At 31.9% G+C, this 22,136-nt stretch overlaps 2 protein-coding genes and 1 pseudogene across 2 annotated transcripts; 2 read left to right on the top strand and 1 right to left on the bottom strand.

Moving 5' to 3' along the window:
- The first annotated feature begins 570 nt into the window (after positions 1-570).
- On the top strand, positions 571-8,146 carry LOC114401167 (embryogenesis-associated protein EMB8-like). Its single transcript, XM_028363597.1, has 13 exons — positions 571-1,067; positions 1,180-1,241; positions 2,008-2,108; positions 3,267-3,356; positions 4,043-4,165; positions 5,349-5,426; positions 5,882-5,967; positions 6,125-6,173; positions 6,662-6,718; positions 6,816-6,946; positions 7,038-7,121; positions 7,350-7,419; positions 7,575-8,146. Exons 1-13 carry the CDS (start codon positions 721-723, stop codon positions 8,019-8,021), a joined length of 1,725 nt encoding a protein of 574 aa, XP_028219398.1. The 5' UTR covers positions 571-720; the 3' UTR covers positions 8,022-8,146.
- A 6,326-nt stretch (positions 8,147-14,472) lies between these two features.
- LOC114401445 (scarecrow-like protein 21) lies at positions 14,473-16,159 on the top strand. The gene has a single exon (XM_028363955.1). It carries the CDS (start codon positions 14,600-14,602, stop codon positions 15,986-15,988), a length of 1,389 nt encoding a protein of 462 aa, XP_028219756.1. The 5' UTR covers positions 14,473-14,599; the 3' UTR covers positions 15,989-16,159.
- A 4,631-nt stretch (positions 16,160-20,790) lies between these two features.
- On the bottom strand, positions 20,791-21,512 carry LOC114402152 (annotated as a pseudogene).
- Between the last annotated feature and the right edge of the window lie 624 nt (positions 21,513-22,136).

The raw sequence follows: 22,136 nt of genomic DNA, 5'->3' as shown, positions 1-22,136 counted from the left end.
GTCACTGACTTAACTTTATACCTAAGTACAAATACATGAAAAGAGGGAAAGATTGAAAATAAGATGAAAATTTTGTAATTAAAAAGTAAAAATAGAAAATGAAAGCAGAAAACAAAATTTAAGTAAAACCCCTTAAATTTTTATCTAGAAAAATGATGAATTATGTTTCTTCCATTACACATCGTAAGTTTAAGAGATTTTGACAGATGTATTAATGAAGAGTTTAAGAAATTTTGACACATGTATTAATGAAGATAATTAATTTGTTGGATTTCAAAAAAAAAAATAGATAACTCTCTAATATATTATTTATTTCTCTAATTAATTACTGATTTACTCTTCCCAATTAATAGTAATCTTGAAAAAAATCATTCAATGTAATATTAATTTTGTAAAATAACACATTTTGAAATAATTTTTTCCCCTCTAAAATGTCATGTAACCTAGAATGAAGAAAATAATTAAATTTTATATTAAATGAAGATATTTTACACTTATTAAAGGCTACTAACTTTAAACGTTGATCATTTTTACTGTAATATACTCCAGTCCAGTGCATCTTTTATTAGAAAGTCTGAATATTAAATTTTGTTTGATAAGCCGGAGTGGCGATTCCTATTTCCCATTTACACTAAAAATAGTAAAAGGAGGACGATGCGATGAAGAAGCGTGGTTTCTGATTGAAATTCCACGCGCTGCTCTTCCTGATCCAAAATTTCCATGGATTTGAATCGGTGGTGTTCTTCCACCACCAACCCCTACTGTCTCCTCTTCCAAGCGCTCTCTCTCATTCCAATCTGGCACTACCTACTCTTCGTCTCCTTCGTCTTCCTCTCCTTCTTCTACCGTTTTCTGGAGCTCCATTTCCTCCAAGACCTCTTCTCCCTCTTCTCCGGCTCCTCCGTCACCCTAACCTACCATCACGGTTCCCAATTCTACGACGCTGTGGTTTCCAAATGCAGGATTCTCCACGGCACCTACCTCGCCACGCCCTGGCTCTCCAGCCCTCACCTCCAGACCGTCTTTCTCAACTTCTTCGGCAGACCTCCCCTCTTCAAATACAGAAGGTCCTCGTTGCCAACATTTCTCCATTCATTCTCGAAATGTAGTGTGTGTGCCATTGTGTTTGCTTTATTCGATTCGTCTGACTGCTTCGCTTGTGTTATGTTTCTCTTGCAGACAACTGTTTACTACTCCTGATGGCGGAACCGTTGCTTTGGACTGGCTCTTGAGTTCTGACGGTATTATATTTTCTGCTTTTGTTTTCAAGATGCCTGCATGCCAAATGAAAACTATAAAATTAAGAGAGACTCACTAAATAGGATGTGAGAATCGTGAGATCATTTAAAATTTGTGATTTCTAATCAATTTTAGCCAATAAAGGAGAATGTCTTTGAAAGAGTGAGAGTGTTTTGCTAGCATTTTTCATAGTATGTTTTTAGGATAATGTTGCTTTCAATCCTTTAAAAATGAATCCTCTCTTTTTAGTCCTGCATGTATGGAGATGTGGCATATGTGGCTCTTATTTTCATAAACGGACCATTAAAGGAATAAAAGGAGACAATTTGTTTTTGAGAGACTAAAAACTAAAAACAAACATTGCCCCTGATTAAAGACACTAAAAACATATTTAATTCATAGTTTTTTAAATCCCTTTCGATTTTTAATTGTTGTTTTGATCCCTATAATTTTTTTATTCATTTTGATCTTTGTCTCTATCAAGTGATCATGTGGCTAAAGGAGATTGGTAAACAGATCTAGTAAATATGTTCTAAATAATAGAGACTAAAATGAAAATCTCCTAATAGAAAAAAAAAATATTAAAGGGACCATATCAGGAATTTTTTTGTTAAGAGAATCAAAACGGAAACAATCCTATATTATAGGTACTAAATAGTTTTCCAAGTCTTGAGTTTATAATGGTTATCCAATTAGAAATCTCTAGCCTAAGTATAAATACTATTCCATGGTTGATCTTTTGGACTAATGTGTCTAATCATGGTACAGTTTCGGCTGGTGCTATCCATATGGAAGATGTTGTTTCTACAGATGAATCCACTCCTATTGTTGTAGTAATTCCTGGTCTAACAAGTGACTCTTCATCTGCCGTAAGTTATATTATGATTCAGTTTACCTGTATGCTTAATGTTGTTATTTTCCCCAGTCCTCACTGTACAACTTTATTGGAATTTGGAAAAACCACATACTTATCCCCCTCCCTGTGAGCAATTACTTGACTGCTAGGTCACGGCTTGTAAATTTCCTACCTTAGTGGCTTGGTAGATTGCAGTTATCCCAAAGACGTATGTTGTGTTACTGTTAGTGTTATCATTGCCTATAGACATACTATTCAAGATAGATTAGGAGTGGATGCATTTAGGGGTAAAGTTGGGGTAGCTCCTGTTGCAAAAAGATGGTAGAATCTCTCCTTAGGTGGTTTGGTCATGTGTGGCAAAGTCTGGTAGAAGCCCTATAAAGGAGAGTAGATCAGATGGAGGATAATGTAGCCACTAGAGGCAGAGGGATACCGAGAAAAACTGTAAGCAAAACAATTAAGTAAAACTTAGAGGTCAATAATACATCTATAGTTATGATTTACTACAGAATATTATGACATTGTTTGATTCATGTTGCTGACTCCACCTAATGAGAAAAAACACTTGGTTGTTGTTGTTGTTATCATTGTCACAATAATTAAGTATCCATTTCTATACACATATTTTGTGTTTTGTATGATTTCTTTCTTCTAACCACATAAAAACTGTTTGCTACTTTGCAATGCATGTTAATGGGACTTACTGTGCCGTTGATTTTGATTTTTGGTTGAGGTTCTTCAATTTCTAAAATTCAGAATATATGTTTCAGCTTTTTGATGCTTGTATAATACATATTGAGAAAACACACAAAATAATGTCACACATTAAAGTACTCCACAATGCCTCGGCCTGCCATAAAGTTTTTCCAAGTGCAAGTGGAAGTGAGCCAAGAGCAATATTAGCCTGATATTTTATCAATGCTGAGGAATTAATGCTAAAAATATTGTTTCCCTGAGTGACACTAATTGTCAAAATGGAGAAAGTGTCTCACACCATAATTTAATTTATTTATTTATTCTGTTAGACTTGAAGTATGCTAGACATTCCCCCACTTGAAATTTTATTAATTTCTAAATTTTCACTTCTTTTGTTGATTAGGAGTTTCTTTTATATTATATTGCCGTCTTACAGTTTATTTTTCCTTTTTCCTTTCTCCCCCTTTCTTTGTAGTATCTCAAACATCTTGCATATCATACAGCGAAATGTGGATGGAAAGTTGTTGTCAGTAATCACCGAGGACTTGGAGGTGTTTCAATCACGGTTAGTTTTACTGCAAGATGGAAATATATAGATTGACAAGTTTGATTTGATTCCGAGACATGAATACTGTCATATACTTATGAAGACTATCAACATCTATTTATTGTACTTCCCGATAATCATCTAAATCATTCTAAAATTTAAAATTATTAGGTGAAGACTTGGATTGGTCATATATCTCTAAACTTAGGCTTGGTTTCCTACCAATCAATTACTATTACCAATATAAAATTTAAGGTTAGTTAATAAGTTGGCTGAGTATGCTCAGTAAGTATGCAAAGGTTGCCAATTTAATTGCATGTCAAGAAAAAAGAGCTCTTGAAATAGCCATTGTTCAGTCTGAGGAAATGATTTCTATTTGCATTTCTTGTTTTCAATACGACTTCACAGTATGGTGAAAACATCAATTTCATTTTAAACAGGAAATAAGATGACATTTTGTAATTATTAGGGAAAAGTGGAAATGAAAATAAATAAAAAATTAAAAATTTCCTCAAACCAAACTGACCCTAAGGAACACAATGTATCACATGGGAGAGGCTACAGCTGAAAACTGTCCTTAAAATTTTTTTGCATTCCTTTTTGTCAGAATATTAGGATTATTATGCATCTCAATACTGTGATCCTGTTGTGGTTTAATAGTTTTCTTCCTCTAGTAATGCAATTTCTCATTAAAATAATTTCAGTCTGATTGTTTCTACAATGCTGGATGGACTGAGGATGTCCGCACAGTGGTTAATTATCTACACAAAGAGAACCCCAGGGCACCTTTGTTTGTTGTTGGGACTAGCATTGGAGCTAATATTCTGGTAAATTCACTGCTTGAGTTTGTTTAAACTTGAAAAAATGGATTTGTTATGTATATAACTTTTTCTGTAAGCTATTATTTTTAACTTTTTGACAAAAACACAAACTTTTCTTTTCTGAGGTTTTTGCTTTTTTACCCAAAAGAATTTAACATAAAGGGGACCTAGTGCACAAGCCACCCACCAAATATGGGCTAGAGAGGATAGATGTGTGTTGCCTTACCCCTGCAAGCGGAAAGGTTATTCCTAGAATCCCAGGATTTAAGCCTGTGACCTGAGGTCACAAGGCAATGACCTCACTATTGCACCTAGGCTCGCCCTCTATTTACATCGTTGTTATAAATTAAAAAGGTTCTTTCTTTAGAACAAGCATAAACAAATGGAACCTTGCTTAATTAATTTAATTGATCACTTCATATGATCTAAACCTATAAATTTCCATATCACATACATCTTTAAGTGCCATTTATAACAAGTTGTACCAAGGAGCAACTGGTTCCCTCCTGGTTTCTCACTTCCTCATACTGGTTTAGGATCTCATATTTGATCAAAACTTTTACAGTCATGGATATAATGTTTCACCCTATTGACCTCTATTTTCCTCTTTAATATGCTTTCTCCTTGTTGGAGATGATGAATTTTTCTAATTTCTTGTATTGGTTTAACATAATCTTTGATGTTCTCAGTGGTAGATATTATCATACTAATCTCTCCTCCCTGTTCATGTATATGTTTTATTAATTTTAGTGAGACCGGATATTCAAACTTATGTGATTTCATGTAAATATGTTGACTCAGTGCTCTAGTCCATTCCTCTGTTAGCTTCAACAGTTTTGAACTATTCTTTGTAATAACTTTAAGGAACCCAAACATATACCAATTTCTAAGACGCAATGCATACTCATCTAAAGAACCACTGAAAAAAATATATGGGAAAAGATAAAGAGAAGAAAAAAAAGAAGGAAAACATCATGTTGGTTCCCTAACTATATTTGACTTGATAAATTGCAACTCCTGTGTCAATGCTTAATTTTTTATAATCCTTATATTGTGACCATTGGTACATAGTCTGTCTGCTTTTCAAACTACAGCAAAACTTGGAACTGTACAATTTTTAACTTATTCTCTCATATGTTATGAGCTTAGTTTCATCACTGCACTGTTTGATTTGGAAGATTGCTTGCAGATAAAATATCTTGGTGAGGATGGTGAGAATATTCCTGTAGCTGGAGCTGTAGCTGTTTGCTCTCCTTGGGACCTTTTGGTTAGTATTTTGATTTCAAAATCATAAGAAATCTAGTTAGTTAAACTTTTAAATTAACATGATTATATGGCATATCTTACAAGATAAAATCAATAATAAAAGGCTAAATGTTGTCCATCCGTGTGTGGACATTATACATGTGAATTTTGTTGTTCTGCAAAAATATTTTGTTCTAAAACAAAAGGATGATTGGTTCAAACTGGTTTTTATAGATTTTGAACTGGTTCTCCACTGTTTGGTTTTATATCCATGGCTTCTAGGATTTTAGCATATAAGGTGTATATGATTTTGGTTCAATTTTGTTTATACAGTCTATAATTTTTTTTACATGATCAATTGAGTTTTATTGAATTTGCACCAATTCAACATTACTGTAAGTTTGAATTATCGTCATTTTGCCCGTTATTTACCTTAAGAGAAAGTTTTATCACCTGTTTATTGTTTGCACTTTGCAGATAGGAGACAGATTTATAACCCGTAGGCGTGTGCAAAAGTTTTATGATAAAGCACTTGCAATTGGACTTCAAGGTTATGCAAAATTGTATGTCTTATCTTTCCAGTAGAGCTTAAATATCTTGTTGATAAGATCTTGATTTTTCATCTATTGAACTCTTCATTCGCAAACAGTTACTGCAAAATTTCAAAGTTTCTCTAGTTCATAATGTGACAATTTATATGATTACCAATATTCATTGCAGACATCAGCCTCATTTTTCTCGCCTTGCTAATTGGGAAGGGATAGAAAAGGTGCCTTTACTCTCTATAATTCGTATTTACTACTACAAAGTATAAAAACCAAGACATGTGGTTATTTAAAATTTGTATGATTTGGACGTGTTTAAACCAAGTTTCCTGTTATTTTTTACTATTTTTTTTTTATTTTCTAATGGAAAATAAAGCCATGTTCTTATTGTGGTATCAAGGCAGGTTACTAGTCTGTACTCGGGACTTCTTAATCCTTTCGATTGTGCCATTTTATAATGCTCATGTTTAATTTTGAGTTAAGGACATTATTCAAGTGATTGAATGATGGATGTTAATTTTACAGGTCAAATAGTTGTTACTTGCTACTTCTCATTTACCTGTTTGGATATAATTTTTTCCATAACATATAGGGCTTCATTATTCTAATTCGTACAACCTTCTTAAAAGTTATGTGCCACATTTTCTTGTTTTATTATAAGTTCTTAAAGTTTAACCAATTATGTGTGGATATACAATCTTATGCTTTGCAGTCAATTTCCATTCGAGATTTTGATGATCATGCCACCCGCATTGTTGGGAAGTATGAGGTACGTATCACCTAAGATTTGTAATATTCTATTTTCTTGTCTTATTATCTTTTGTTTTGATTCATGTCGGTTAACTAAAAGCATTTTGTTTCCTTAGACTGTCGACACATACTATAGACGCTGCAGCAGTTCTATTTATGTGCAATCTGTTTCGATTCCGCTTCTCTGTATTAGTGCTCTGGATGATCCTGTCTGTACCAGGGAAGCCATTCCCTGGGATGAATGCAGGTACGCTGCTTCATTGTTTTCCTTGGTTCTAATTATTTTGATTTCTCTTGCATTACTTCAACATCAATTTAATGTTCTACTATTTTTATAGGGCGAATAAAAATATTGTTCTGGCTACTGTAAAGCATGGAGGACATCTGGCATTCTTTGAAGGGATAACTGCATCTGGCCTTTGGTACTTGAGTCATTTTATGCATCTGATTCTTCAGCATTTTCTTACATGAACTTGCCAACTTATGCAGTTTGCTGTCCCTCAATTATTGCAATATTTTTTTTTTGTTTGCAACATTCTAATATCATCTATATCATTCCTTGGCTGGTTCAAATTGCAATAGAATTTTCACGACATCAACTGAATTCTAATTATAAAGAAAATAAAGAGTAATTTTCTTCCCTCTTGCAGGTGGGTAAGAGCTGTTAATGAATTCCTTGGTGAATTACGTGCTAGCCATTTTATGCATGTACAGAAGAAGGTAAAGATATGCTACTGTAATTACTTAGTTGCCCAGTGAATGTTTATTCAATATTCATACTCTTATTCTCTTGCATTAAAAAAAAAAGTAATTTTTACTTGGAGCACCAAGCAGAACATTTCTGGTGGCTGAAACTGCTGTTTTTTCTGTCGCAGATTGCTAAACCAACCATACCATTGGACTCGTCAATTGATCAAGGCCCTTATGTTAATGTTAAGGAAGATGGAATGGTGGCTGCATTGAACAAAGAGCCAAAAACTGACAACGTGGAAGAAATACAGGTAATACAGGATACACATAGTGACGGTCTAAACATGATTCCAGAAGAAAAAGTGGTTAAACAAGATGAGCTTGAGACTAATTCGAAGACTGGTGGATCGCCTTGCATTGCTCAAGTAGCTAGTGCTCAGGATGCCGCAGTGAATGTAATAACACCTTTCAAAAGATACCTAGGCCAGTTATCTCGACAAAATCGATGGTCCATCTGGTTGCTAGTTTATATTGCTATTACCACAAGTTGGCCACTGGTTGGTTCGGCTCTATATATTGTGTTTGGGAAAAAGATAAGGGATATATTACCAAATGGATTGGTCGGAAGATAATTTCTTGATTGCTAATATTATTGTTGTATTTGTCTGTGTAGATGTATAATAATATAATCACACCATTTCTTTGTCCTGCAATCGGGGGAAATCTGCATTTATGGAGAACTTAATTCTCACTTTCAGTGGTTTCTTGTTTTTCCTTAAACCCAAGAGTAGCGATTCATTGATGGAATAATATTAGTCAGAAAACTAACAAGTGACTAGTCATAGAAGAAAGCCAAAGGACATCATACAAATAAGTCTGAAATACATAATTCAGAGTATATATCTTATATGGATTTGAAATTATATAACTATATACTGGCTTTTCAAAATCAAATATTCGCTCAAATTTACAAGATATTCAACCGAGCACCATTTGATGTCAACCAACAATTGGAACCACGGAATAAGAGTCATTGGTTAGAAGTGGATCTTCTATCTTAGGTAAAAGAAAGGATAAGTTCTACTGTATCAAATTGGCGTTTTAATTTACAATTGCTTGGAGAAACATGAGATGTATATGAAGTATCTGATACGTCTTTGCTCTTTGATTCTGGACAAAAGTATTTGGTAGGAGAAGTGACGTATTTGTTATAAGGAATATCACGAAACCAGAGGAAGACAAATATGACATCCAAGTATTAATAAAGTCTTACGAAAGAATAGAAGTTTCTTAAATAAGAAGAGGACCAAGAATATTCGACAAACTAAATAAGAAAAGCAAATCATAAGATACATTAGCGTCACATTGTTTTCTCAGCCTGTTCCCCTTGTCCAAGGTATAGACATACATTGTTCTTTTATACAGAGTGAGGGAGAGAGATCGGTAGATCACATATCTAAGATTTTTATTAATTATGATAAGGTGAGAGGGATAAAATTTTAATTATTAGATCTAATTATGAAGGATTAAGATTAAAATTTAGATAAATTCATTAACAGGTAGAAAAAATTGATTAATCATTCAATAACTTTATAGTTTAATTTTCAAATTCCTATAATTAGTATCTTTTAATATCTTTTTATTTCATTTTAATATAATATTAATATATAAATAAAATGAATTTGAATGAAAATAGAATATAATAATAGAATAAAAACAAGGTATAAATTACATATATTTGCTCATATATGCAAACAATTTGCGTTCAATAGGATTTTTTTTTTCAAGTGGTAATTTGATTATTAAATAAAATTTAATGTTAATTATCCATGATTATAATTTATATAGTCCAAACTCACTCTTCTCGTCATCTTATATATAAATCCTCTTAATTAACTCATTAAGTGAGAACTTTTCAAGAGGAAGACCGTAAGAGGTAACTATTATCAATCAACATAAGTATGGAAAAGTAGATGCTCCTTTACATTAAAACTAAACATTTAATGTTTTTAGATATATATCCACATGTTCCTTTACAGGATCCGAATAAGAGACCTTCCACTTGAAAATATTCTTGTACACATTTTTATGCTACATACTAACGTAGTGACCACTAGACCAACCCCTTAGGTAAACTAAAATATATAAATATGATTTAAAATTAAATCTAATTTTAAATAGAAAGGTTATCAATTTGGCTATAAGATATACTACTTATTTGTCAATATAGAAACCAGTATGATTCGTTTTAAATAAATACTCATAAAATATATTTTTGTCTTTTTAATTTTGATTGTTGCAATTATTTCTCTATTTTTTTTTATATAATCAACATATATATTTTGTGAAAGACAATTCATCTCAAATTAAATTGGATTATTATAGGTGATAATGTTTTTCTTTCGATATAAATTTTTCAATAGTTACCTCTATGAGTTTTCTTATAATTTGGGTATGTTATTTAGGGATAAATCTTTTAGGAATAACACTATATAGTAATTGTTCATTTACACCTAATTGAATTAAAATAAGTAAAAAATTTCACAAATACAAATATAAAAAACATTATATATATATATATATATATATATATATATATATATATATATATATATATATATATATATACTTCGAATAAAATGATTGAGTCTAAGTAGTGATTCAAGAGGTTGTTAAAACAATAAACATATTCAATTATAATTCAAATTCATTATTATGTAATTAATTAATATGATACAAAAGAAATATAGGTTTTTTTTAAGTGTGTATAGGATTTAAAAATTAGCTAGATAGAATAACTAAATAAAAAAATAAAATCTAGATAAATACCAATACTTATTACGGGTATAAGAATTTGGTGGAGTATATATTTAGTGTAATTGTATATAATAAGACTCAAATTTAAGAATTCTACAACAATTAATTGACGATTTTGGTAGTACTCTTCTACAGTTATATTGCTTTCAAGTAAATTGATTTACTTTCACCTTTCTTCTATCTTTGATCCTATTTTGTAAAAAGACGAACTCGCTTTCTTCTTTGGTCACCTGTAATATATTTCATGCAGAAGTTTTAAGATGTAGACAGATTTTTTAGAATCTTTTAAACATTAATGGAAAACGGATTGACGAAACTTCAATGTCTTAATGTGCCAATTGAAAGTGCAAGAGGGAGAAATAATAATCAAAAGTACATGTTGTTTATATAACAAAGTGTTCTTAATGTTTAAATATTATTGCAATCTCCAAGATAACGATCGAGTAACTCACTCTTCTCCTTGCACCAATATATAGCATCTTCCTCGCTAATGATAATTATACATACAAAGTCATCATTGCTATTTAGAGAGTGTCAAAGATAGCAAGAGTTGGAGTGCAAGAATCGTAATAACTGGAAGATCGATCCCTAAAGTATTATTACAGTACTGTTCATAATTACACCCACGATCCTGAATCAAAGTAGTATTAAAAGCTTCGAGAGAAGACAACAGCTGTAGAAGCGAAACGTTTGCATCTTAGGATGCAGACAACTAACATCTGGATGCTGGTGTCTCAAATAAAATAAAGATATTCCCAATACTCAAAAAACTACATGGCCATGATTTCACGGATCATGTCAATATGAATGTGAGGGTCACAAGATAACATTGCTTATTTTTGTGTGCTTAATCGTATTATTTTTTATTTAAATAATGTTTAAATACGACTTTTAAAATTATACTATATAAATAATGATATTTAGTTTCTTTTATTTTACTTTTACTTTCAAGTAATCAATAGTAATATATCCTGGTAATTGTGAAAGATTAAGCGAACTAAAAGAAAACATTAGTCTGTGTTGATTTGAGTAAATTAAAAGATGTTTTGATACTTTAAATATATAGTTTTAAATTCATGTGTGATAAAATACTACAAAGAAGAATCTTTACAGCTTTAACACATAGTTACATTTTGAGAAACTAATCTCTTATAAGTTATATGTCAAGTGAGAAAACAATTTAGGTAATAAAAAAGATAAGTACGTACCTTGAAATAAAATAATAACATTAGGCGCACCCAAAAATAAATACTATGATCAAGACAACACGTGCTACGGATCCATTGATGCACACGTATATTTGTACATATCTCCAAACTATCATGATTCTACTTAGGACTCCTAAATTATTGAAAGAGAAAAAAAAAATTCTTATCATTTCATGCAATGGCAAGAAGTTACCAATTCTTTAATTTTTGCAGTGTGGTGAAAGAGAAAATGACCAGTGGATGAGTCTGTGGTTGATGAGTGATGACTTACTTACTCCACTGCTCTTTCCCCATCCATCAATTTTTTCCTTCTGATGACTGACACGATTGCTATGCAGAACCGACCACACCACCTTTCTCTCTTCAACCCCCACCACTACTTCCTTCCTTACCTTTGTTCTTTTTCATCTTGGCACGCAAAGAGGGTATGCTCACGCAAAGGGAGGAAAAAAAAACATATATATATTTGGGAGGGACGTGTTTGTTTCTTGAGAAAAGAGAGGTATGAAAAAACCCTCACGTGGGGTTGTCTGACAAACCCCAATTTTTTTTTCCACTAACCCGAATGAGAGATTGAGGAGAATGCCCTATTGAATTGATCAAGTACCTGTCCTTGCATGACACCTTTAATTGTTTCTAACACACACCCCCCATCCTTTCTCTTTAGTCCACTTCATGCTATCTATTACACACGTACCCTTTTTCCTTTGTCTTCCTTTTTTTTTTCCTTATGATTCATTTTCTCACGCAAAAGGGGAAAAAATAAAATAAAATAAATTATAAGGATTTTGGGGCTTTGTTTTTGTCTTTTGACATGGGGATGGTGCAGAGGGGTCTCACGTGGGTTTATCTGACACCAAAGCATGTTTTTCTACCTTACCACTTTTTCTCCTTTCCTTCCTCGTTTTACCTTTCCGTTCATCAAGTTGAGACAAAGAGGTTTCTTGCATTTGGGTTTTGGTCTTCTTTGTTATTGCTATTTTTCTTGTTTTTAATATTCCCTCTCTCGTAGTAGATTATTTGTTGTGGATTTATATGCAAAACTGGAGGTTTCATTTATTATATTAATTATTAGATATTAGATGCTCTCTTTTTCTTCAGTTATCTGCTCAACTTGGGATAACATTATACTTAGTGCATCCAAGAAACTGCCATATGTCAGCCTCAAATTGCACGTTCATTGTGTGTGTCCTATTTGGAGCATATTAATAGTAAGTTATTTGTCCTCCATTAACAAGACAATCAAGAATTAAGAACTTTCCCATGTTTGATGTGACCTTTAAAGGATCCAGCACTGCTACCTATGACTATTTCAATCACCAATACCAACACCGATTAGTATAACTCATTCTCTTCCTTTGCACACGGGAAATCATTTTATTTTTTAGTTTTGAAAGTGATTGATAGGCACAAAATTATGTATTTCACAGATTCTTCATATATAGAACTATCTATAAATCAATTTAATTAATTATTACTAAATTATAAATTACAACCATTATATTATTGCTTAAACTCGCTCACTGATTATGTGTACGTACTTATTAGTTAATATATTTGATAAATAATTTGTTAATTACTATCTTAGTTGCTCCTTTATAAGTACTTAGTTTACAAATGATAATTAAAATAATTTGAAAGTCAGTTAACTATACATCCATGTAATTAACGAGCCTGTAAAAAATTACTTTGTGCAATAACAATCTTTTTATATGGGAGAATACAAACCTAGTGATTAATTATGGTCATATGATAAAGGGAAATGATAATTAAATAAGAGATAAAAAGTCAATAACATTTAATTGATTTTGTGTGTATTCAAAATTATAAAAAGAAATACAAATCTTACATACATCATCGCTCAAGAGATATATTTGAATGAAGTGTGAAATTATATATGGATATAACACATGCTATATTGTCTTCAATGAATTAATATATGCTACAAAAGTTTTTTTTTGAAGTGTTGCTACAAAAGTTGGAGATAGCGCAGAACGTTGAAATATATTGCCTACGTTGATCAAGTTCCTCATAAATGTTCATAATGGCAGATGCCTTGTGGTTTAAAGTAAACCTTTTCTCCCATTCATCCTACATTTTACTGCCAAAAGGAGAAAAAAAGTGAAGTTTGAACAAGCATATATAGATACAGTGCATCCATATTCATAAAAAATATAGTCGATCACACGGGTAAAGTGGTGTCACTTTTTGTTAGCATCCATTTGTCTCGGCATATTATGACGAGAAAGTGTCAAAAGTTTCCTTGCAGTAGATCCCAAAGTACTCGAGGAATATATGCAAAGAAATCCAAATCCTTGTAAGTCTCTAAATTGTGCCAATTAGAAACCATGTTGAGAAGACTAGAATCCAAATTTCTTTGTTTCCATCAAAGCCAATATAAATAAAGTCTCAAATGTTGCGAGTAATGCATGCCATTGACTAATATATATTTATTTTAAAATATTACCGAAATTATATTCAATGGCTTGACAACAGATTTAAATAGAATATAGCGTGTACTTGCATTATTTCCTAGTTCACAGATATGGAACTTTAAGTAGGTAATTGATCAAAGGGAAGGAATATGTATGGGGGAGAAAAGGAATAGGATGATGAAGGGTAACTTGTTAAGGCAATATTAATTAGAAGGAAACTGTGTAAAGACAATTCTTTCAAGGACGGTACGTTTGATTCCCCATTGACAACGCTGTCTCTTGTCCAATTCATGTGGCATCTTCCAAGCCTTCCTTCCCAACTACCAAAGGAGTAAAAACCCATAAACAGGAACCCCTTTAATAGATTTGAAAAGCAGACCAATATAATAATAACGAGAAGATCAATGTGTTTTTTTTCCTGACCCAAGACACTGATTCTAAAGAATAAAAAGATACCCTTCTTAATCTCTCCGTCTTATTGGAAAAATATGGGAGAAGAAAAAACAATATCTCTGAGAGATATCCTTCTCTCTCTTTCTTGATCTCTTTTGGTCCTATATATACCCATGTCATGACATGAAAGAATTTTTGTGAGTTCTCCCCCATAAAAGTCCACAAGCATATCAGGTTTATGTCATAGATTTACTCTCCCTAGCTCTCACTCTCTCTCTCTCTCTCATCACACACAAACAGCAAACAGGCTTTGTTGTTTCTTCTCTTTTCTCTCTTTTTTTTTTTTAATTTTCAGATATGGAAGATTCAGAAGAGGATGAACTTTTGAATCTTAGCCTTTCAGTTGCTGCTGATAGGGAAAGGAAAAAGAAGGGAAAGACAATTAGGGAACATAATGTTTCCATGAGTAGTACCACTACTACTACTAGGAACTCCTATGAAAGGAAGATCTTTAGGCTTCTCCAAATGAGGGAGCAGATGCTAAGACAAGACCATCATAGGAGGAAAGGTGTTGTGGAAGATGGAAATGGCCTCCCTCTGATCCATTTGTTGCTCTCAACCGCAACTGCAGTTGATGACAACAACATGGACTCGTCCTTAGAGAATCTGGCTGATTTATACCAAACAGTTTCCATAACTGGTGACTCAGTTCAACGTGTTGTGGCCTATTTTGTTGATGGTTTATCTGCAAGGCTTCTCACAAGAAAATCCCCATTCTATGATATGCTCATGGAGGAACCAACAACTGAAGAAGAGTTCCTTTCATTCACGGATCTCTACAGGGTTTCACCTTACTTCCAATTTGCTCACTTCACAGCAAACCAAGCTATTTTGGAGGCCTTTGAGAAAGAGGAAGAGAGGAACAACCGTGCCTTGCATGTCATTGACTTTGATGTCTCCTATGGCTTCCAATGGCCCTCTCTCATTCAGTCTCTTTCAGAGAAGGCAACAAGTGGAAACCGCATATCCCTCAGGATAACCGGTTTTGGGAAGAATCTCAAGGAGCTTCAAGAAACTGAGTCTAGGTTGGTTAATTTCTCAAAGGGTTTTGGAAGCCTTGTGTTTGAATTCCAAGGGCTGCTTAGAGGCTCAAGGGTCATCAACCTAAGGAAGAAAAAGAACGAAACCGTGGCTGTCAACTTGGTTTCTTATTTGAACACTTTGAGTTGTTTCATGAAGATCTCTGACACATTGGGATTTGTTCATTCCCTTAACCCTTCCATTGTTGTGGTGGTGGAGCAAGAAGGTAGCAGGAGTCCTAGGAGCTTCTTGTCGAGGTTCACGGACTCCTTGCACTACTTTGCAGCGATGTTTGATTCACTTGATGATTGTCTTCCACTTGAGAGTGCTGAGAGGTTGAGAATTGAGAAGAAGCTTTTGGGGAAAGAGATCAAAAGCATGCTCAACAATGATGTGGATGGTGGTGTGGATTGCCCAAAGTATGAGAGGATGGAGACATGGAAAGCTAGAATGGAGAATCATGGGTTTGTTGCCACAAAAATAAGCTCAAAGTCTATGATCCAAGCAAAACTGTTGCTGAAGATGAGGACCCATTATTGCCCTCTTCAGTTTGAGGAAGAGGGGGGTGGGGGTTTCAGGGTTTCTGAAAGAGATGAAGGAAGGGCTATTTCTTTAGGGTGGCAAAATAGGTTTCTGCTTACTGTCTCAGCATGGCAATCAGTCTGAGACGAGAGATACAAAGCTTTAAGTGATCCTAGCTAACCCCTTTTCATCATTTTGGTAATATAAATCTACACTCAAAATGATGATATTTAGCTTATATTTTTGTGATTTTTCTTTAATTTGATTTAGCTCGCTATCTTTTATTTATGTTGAAATTATGAAGATCTTTTAGTAGTTGGTAGATTTGTTCAAGTAAGGGTTAAGGTAAATATTTATGTATGAAGCATATATCTATTTTTAGGACCAGAATGTCTTCTTTCTCTTCCTCATTGTTTTAGCATGATGAACCCTAAGTTTCCTCTTTCTTTTGGCTTAAAGTGGAAAAACCCTAGTTTAAGTCATGAACACATATATCTAATATATGTGAAACTTAGGCTTACCTGAGTAAGATACGGTTTCTTGTTATCATAAATTTTATGCATAATCAAGGATTTTAGAAATTTCTGATGACTCATCAATCATTTTGCGAACAAAGAGTTAAAAGAATATTATATATATTTCACTTCTACATGGGAACTGTTGTTATCCTTGACGAGAAGTGTGTGAGTAGAAAATAGTATTACGAAGATAGTCAAACAAGAAAAAAATACGAAAATATTTATAAATATCAAGATTCGAGTCTTTTAAATTTACAAATTGTTGAAGATAAATTAATTGGAGTTTCAAAATGTAGGGGAGTTTCAAAATGATTAAAGTTGGCTAGCAATTATTACATGGGTATTTTCAAAATATTTAAAATTGCAAGAGAAAATTTAAGTAAAATATAAAAATGTACATATTAAAAGAAAAAAATAATATTATATAAAATATACATAATTAATCAACTTAAAAAATATTTAACTCATAATAGAGTGACGTGTCATTCTTTAGAAATTAGTAAACTAAGAAATTAACTGTTTGATTGTATTCTAGAATTTTTTTTTTAAAAAACTATTTTTTTTAAAAAAAATTATGAAAGAAAAAAGAAAAAAGATGTTTGAAAACGTTGTTTTAGAAACAGTTTCTAAAATTTCGCAACTAGTGTTCTTTAACTTTATATATACCAAACTTTTACTTTGATCTTCTGAATAGATTTACGAATTCATTCTTCTATATGTAAACCGACCTTTTATTGTTGTCTTTGATATTACAATTTTAATGTGTTTTATTAATGAGAATCGGAAACAATATCAAAGATTTATAATAACTTATTGTTGAATCAATTAAATTGTCAAATATTTATAATAATTTATATATTATTTTCAATCAATTAAGTTAAATTCTTTTGATATAATTTTAATGTTTTAACATTGTAGGATGAAAATGATCGTATAACAGCTACATATGTTAAAGAAGAATAAGAGAAAGAATCGATATAAAAGAAGTAAGAGAAAGATAACCATTTACACTAAACACTCATTAATTTAATACTTTTGTGATTTTACTTATAAGTTAAAAAATAAGTAGTTTTCAAAAATTAAAAGAATAATTTAATAAACTCACTTTTCTATACATTTAAGTTTAAACAAACATATCATTTTTATCATCTCAGTTGAAATCAACAGATCAATATTAAAAAAAACAAAAATTCCAGGACATCAGAAATTGACTCTCACTTGAAGCCTGCATGGCTGCATAAAACCACTTTATACATAGTCATATTAATTTATAAAAGATCATATTAACCAGATGCAATTTTGATTCAAACAATGCTAATCAATTTTACATCAGTGCAATAATTTGGATTACTACATTTATTACTTACAATTTAATAACCTATTATCTATATTCAACTCCTTGTAAGTATGAAATATACTTTTAAGGATAAAGTATAAGATAACAACCATTGATGAAGAAAATTAAGATTATAGGAACCTCGTAATATATTTTAAATATACATAACATATATTTTGTCATAGTCTCAATTTTAATTATTCATTTATTCTAGTAAATTAAGAGCACTCTATACCAAGTGTAATGAGTATCAAAAAGAGATATCGTTACTTCTTCATTGAGTATATGACCACATATTTAAGGGATGAACTTTAACTAAAAAATATTTATTGCAATTAAACACGTAATAGAAAAGATTTTTTTTCTAAAAAAACAGTTAAAATAATATAACTTACTAATTCTAATGTCGAATTTCAAAAATAGTTTCATTTTAAGTATGAATGTAAAGAATTTAAAATTCTTTTACTGTCATATTACATAACCCAAATGGACACGAAATGCCTTCGAGAAGCTCCCAACCCTAGCTACGGATGTAGCATGTACGCTATTTTGGACTTTTTATCCGCGTTGAATCGATTAGTACCCTCTAAGTACTATTATTTTTTGTTATACACTCCATCTTCTGCATGTCACCATGGTTGTTATAACTATTAAGATATTTTTGGTAATTGTCTCATGTTAATTTGTGCAAAAGAGAAAATTAGAATACTCACATCAGGGTCAGTCACAGCACCAAAGACGATGTGTATAGGACTATAGGTGTTATAAACCTCTCATTCTAATTCCATGTATAACTAGTAGTAATGATCAGCATATATAGCTATATGGCAACATTATTCATTTTCTTGTCCACTATATTATAGCTACTAAAAACACCAAAAAAGTTGCATTTGTTATAGCTTGTAAATCACAATCTGCTATCTCTATGGGGGATCGTGACCCACGAGGTAGTAGTTGCAAACACACTAATGGAATCTCTCGTGTGTCAGGGAAAAAAGAAACACAAGATATTTAGCCATTTAAAGCAATGAAATAGTCAGCATTTTCCCATAGAACTTCTATTGCTTTAGAGGAGGTGAATCTTCTGCCTTGACAACCTAGGTTCAGAATTCAGATATTAGGTTAGCAATAGTAAATTAATTAAATTTTCTGAATATATCAGATAAATATAGGGATACAGTACTCCTGATAAAATCGTTAATTGGTGCAGAAAATGTTCTATTGCTTTAACAAATTTTGTTGAGTTAATTACATACAGTTACAAACACAAATTTTTTTCAACATTTTTTTACTATTTATTTTTTCTCTAATTTTATTTATCTCATTTCATCTTTTAGTTTATACTTTTTCTTTTTTAACCTTTGTCCTAATTGTAAAAAAGATTATACCAAATATGATTGTATGAATAAAATTCATAAATTTTATTACTTAAAGATCTTAATTGGTTGAAGCAGGCATCGGAAATCTTGTTTAATTTTGAGAGAATTCCCGTAACGTTCTTTCATTACCTCAATTTGTTTTGTTTTTCTTTTGTATACTAATTGGTAAAGGTTTCGAATAATCCCATATATCATTAATGATAATCCAAAACTTATGCGTTCAACAAAATAAAATATTAATGTTGATGGGAAAGGCTGCCGTAAATCTATTGCAATTAAAAATGATTGCACGATGGAGAAGAACCGATATCCAAATTGTCGGGATTCACTATTATACACGTGAACTTTAGTAAAAAAAATAAATTATTTAACACTTAATAAATTTTTTATTAAAAATCTTTGATAACATTAAAAAAAATATCATCAAATTATACAAAAATGTTATTAATATAATTTTGTGACATTTGATCATATATTGACTTATAATGCATGTTACTAAAATTTTTTGTGAATTATACACAATATTTGATAAAATATCATTGATAAAATATTAAAAAATATATTAGTAATATTTATTTATAATTTGATGATATTTTTTGAATATTATGAATTATTTTTAACAATATTTTTAATAAATGTTAGAAAAAAATTTACTAAATTATCCCTTATTTTTTATAAGGGGAAAAGAGAATGTTTTCTTAACAATTTAATCTTGAACAAGGTCCTCTATCTATCTAAAAATTTAATTTTCATTATTTTTATTTTGGCCTCTCAACAAATAGAAATATCACTTTAACTTTTACTCATTTATTTAATTTCATAATTACTTTATCGTAAGCCTTAAAACTTTATATTCCAAAATGCATCGTTTTGTTTAAATTTAATTATATGATGACAACCTCATAAAAATAAATAAATAAAATAAATAAATTATATGATGGCAACTCATTTTTAACAACAATATATCTATGGCCCCTCATGTTGAGTTTTGCTCTAATGATTGGAAGTGCATGATTTGTTATATTATTGCTTCTTCCTACAGCGAGTTGTCAATATCAAATGCTAAATATCTCTATCTATCTGGATCTCACCATATCAAATCCAGTTAGCTTCTCCTATTGTGACCACTCAATGCTACCTCCAAAGGGGGGGAAAAGGAAGGAAGGAAAAGTGTATTTGCCAAAGACATTTTGATGGTTAAGTGAACAAGGGCCTCACAATAACGGATATTTTAGCAATGGAGTTTAGCCATTTTATGTAATGGTTAAAGATAGTTAAAATATATATAAAAAGTTATTTCTCAATTAAATTGGGTATTGGGTAACCATTATACAAAGTGCAAAATTTTGGTAATGATAATCATAATTATAACCACAAGAGAATCAATATTAAACACAATCTTTAAGGATCATAATTAAATAAAGTACCTAGTGAATCTAATATTCTTATAACTGATAGATAATAATGCTCCAAAACACATTCCCAAAAGCATATTGAAACAAAATAAACTAAATTAATACTAATAACTTACAATGTGTTTGGATGGAAAATTAAAGCAGGTAAAGTATTTCAACAGAGACATTAAAATGTATTCTTATAATATAATTTGTTTGGATGAGATATTTTAAAAGTAATTAAAATGCTATTATTTTTTAAAAGCATTTTAATATACTAAGTTAACAGCATTTCAAATTCTCACAAAAAACAGAGGAATTAAAATTCCTCAGCCGCGCACACCAGCTCTCTCTCCCTCTCTCTCAGCCACACGTACTCTCCGTAACTCTCTCTCAGCAGCATACCAGTTAGTTGGTTTCGATTCAGCAACATGCGGCTCAGCATGGCTAGATTCCCAAAGTCTTTCGGAATCTCGCTGCAAAGTTGATTATTGTTGAGGTCGAGGTGTTTCAGTGAGCCCAACCGGGTGATGGACGTTGGAATTTTGCCGTTGAGGGTGTTGTCAGCGAGGTCTAGGACGGTCAAATGTGAGAGTTTGTCGACGTTGACAGGGATCTCGCCGAAGAGCTTGTTGCCGATGAGGTCCAGGATGCGGAGGGAGGGAAGCGCAGTGACACAGGCAGGGATCTCCCCGGCAATGTCTTTCCAATCAGCGACGACGAGGGTGGTGAGGGTGTTGATGCCACAGATCACCGGTGAGAGTTTTCCGGTCATGTAGCCAGAGCGTCTGGCTTTCTCGAAGATTGGGTCTTCGGACTCCCCACAGAGGTTGATGTCAGTGGCGTCGCAGCTGATGCCGTACCAGTTGAGGTAGCAGTGGAGCCTGTCCACGAGTAGTTGAAGAGGCCAAGGTAGAGCTCGTTCAATGCCTTCCAGAAGGCCAATAGCGCCGCCCTATCTGATGGCGAGCAATCGCTCACGGCAGAGCACACAACGACGAGAATGGTCGTCGCTAATAAGAGGAATGAGTGGCAAGCCATTGAGTGAGAGAGAGTGTTTAACTATTTCAGTGTGTGTTTGTATGACATTAATTTTGATTATTAAATATTAAAAAAAATTGATTATTAAATATTATATAGCATCAAATTTATTTTGAATATTTAATTATTTAAAAAACGACTCATATTTATTTTCATTTAATATTAAAATTTTAATTTTTAAATAAATATTTAAAAATAAAAATTTGAATTTCATTAAAATTGAATTACTTTATTCAAAAAAAGAAATTAAAAGACAAACAATTGAATTGTCTCATCCAAATAAAATATTTACAAAATGAAAGGAATTTAAATCAAGACAATTAAAATGTACATTTTTTTAGAAATTTTTAAATTTTTCATCCAAACACAAGGTTAGAGATACAAGGTTAGAGATTTAGTTATGGGAGGAAAATTCTTTTCCTGACATTTCGGTGGTTCATCAAGGAGACATGTTCTTCCAAGATTAATGATCAAAGCGAAAAATTTAGCAGGTGCCATAAACCAACCGCAGTAAAGGATATTCTTCAAGATCGTTGGTCTCCCCCTCTGGAAGGTCATATTAAATGTAACGTTGAAGCTTCCTTTTATTCGGAGGAGAATTGTACTGGTATGGGAGCTTGCTTT

The sequence above is a fragment of the Glycine soja genome, chromosome 20, assembly GCF_004193775.1.
Source record: "Glycine soja cultivar W05 chromosome 20, ASM419377v2, whole genome shotgun sequence".
NCBI classification, from domain to species: Eukaryota; Viridiplantae; Streptophyta; class Magnoliopsida; order Fabales; family Fabaceae; genus Glycine; species Glycine soja.
This window is presented reverse-complemented; position numbering and strand designations above follow the sequence as displayed.

What these genes read in the sequence shown, in the direction of transcription:
- LOC114401167 (XM_028363597.1), top strand. Translation starts at nt 721, where the DNA reads ATGGATTTGAATCGGTGGTGTTCTTCCACCACCAACCCCTACTGTCTC. An exon ending in CCCCTCTTCAAATACAGAAG is followed by an intron (nt 1,068 to 1,179) that starts GTCCTCGTTGCC and finishes TTTCTCTTGCAG; the next exon opens with ACAACTGTTTACTACTCCTG. An exon ending in GCATTGTTGGGAAGTATGAG is followed by an intron (nt 6,719 to 6,815) that starts GTACGTATCACC and finishes TTGTTTCCTTAG; the next exon opens with ACTGTCGACACATACTATAG.
- LOC114401445 (XM_028363955.1), top strand. Translation starts at nt 14,600, where the DNA reads ATGGAAGATTCAGAAGAGGATGAACTTTTGAATCTTAGCCTTTCAGTT.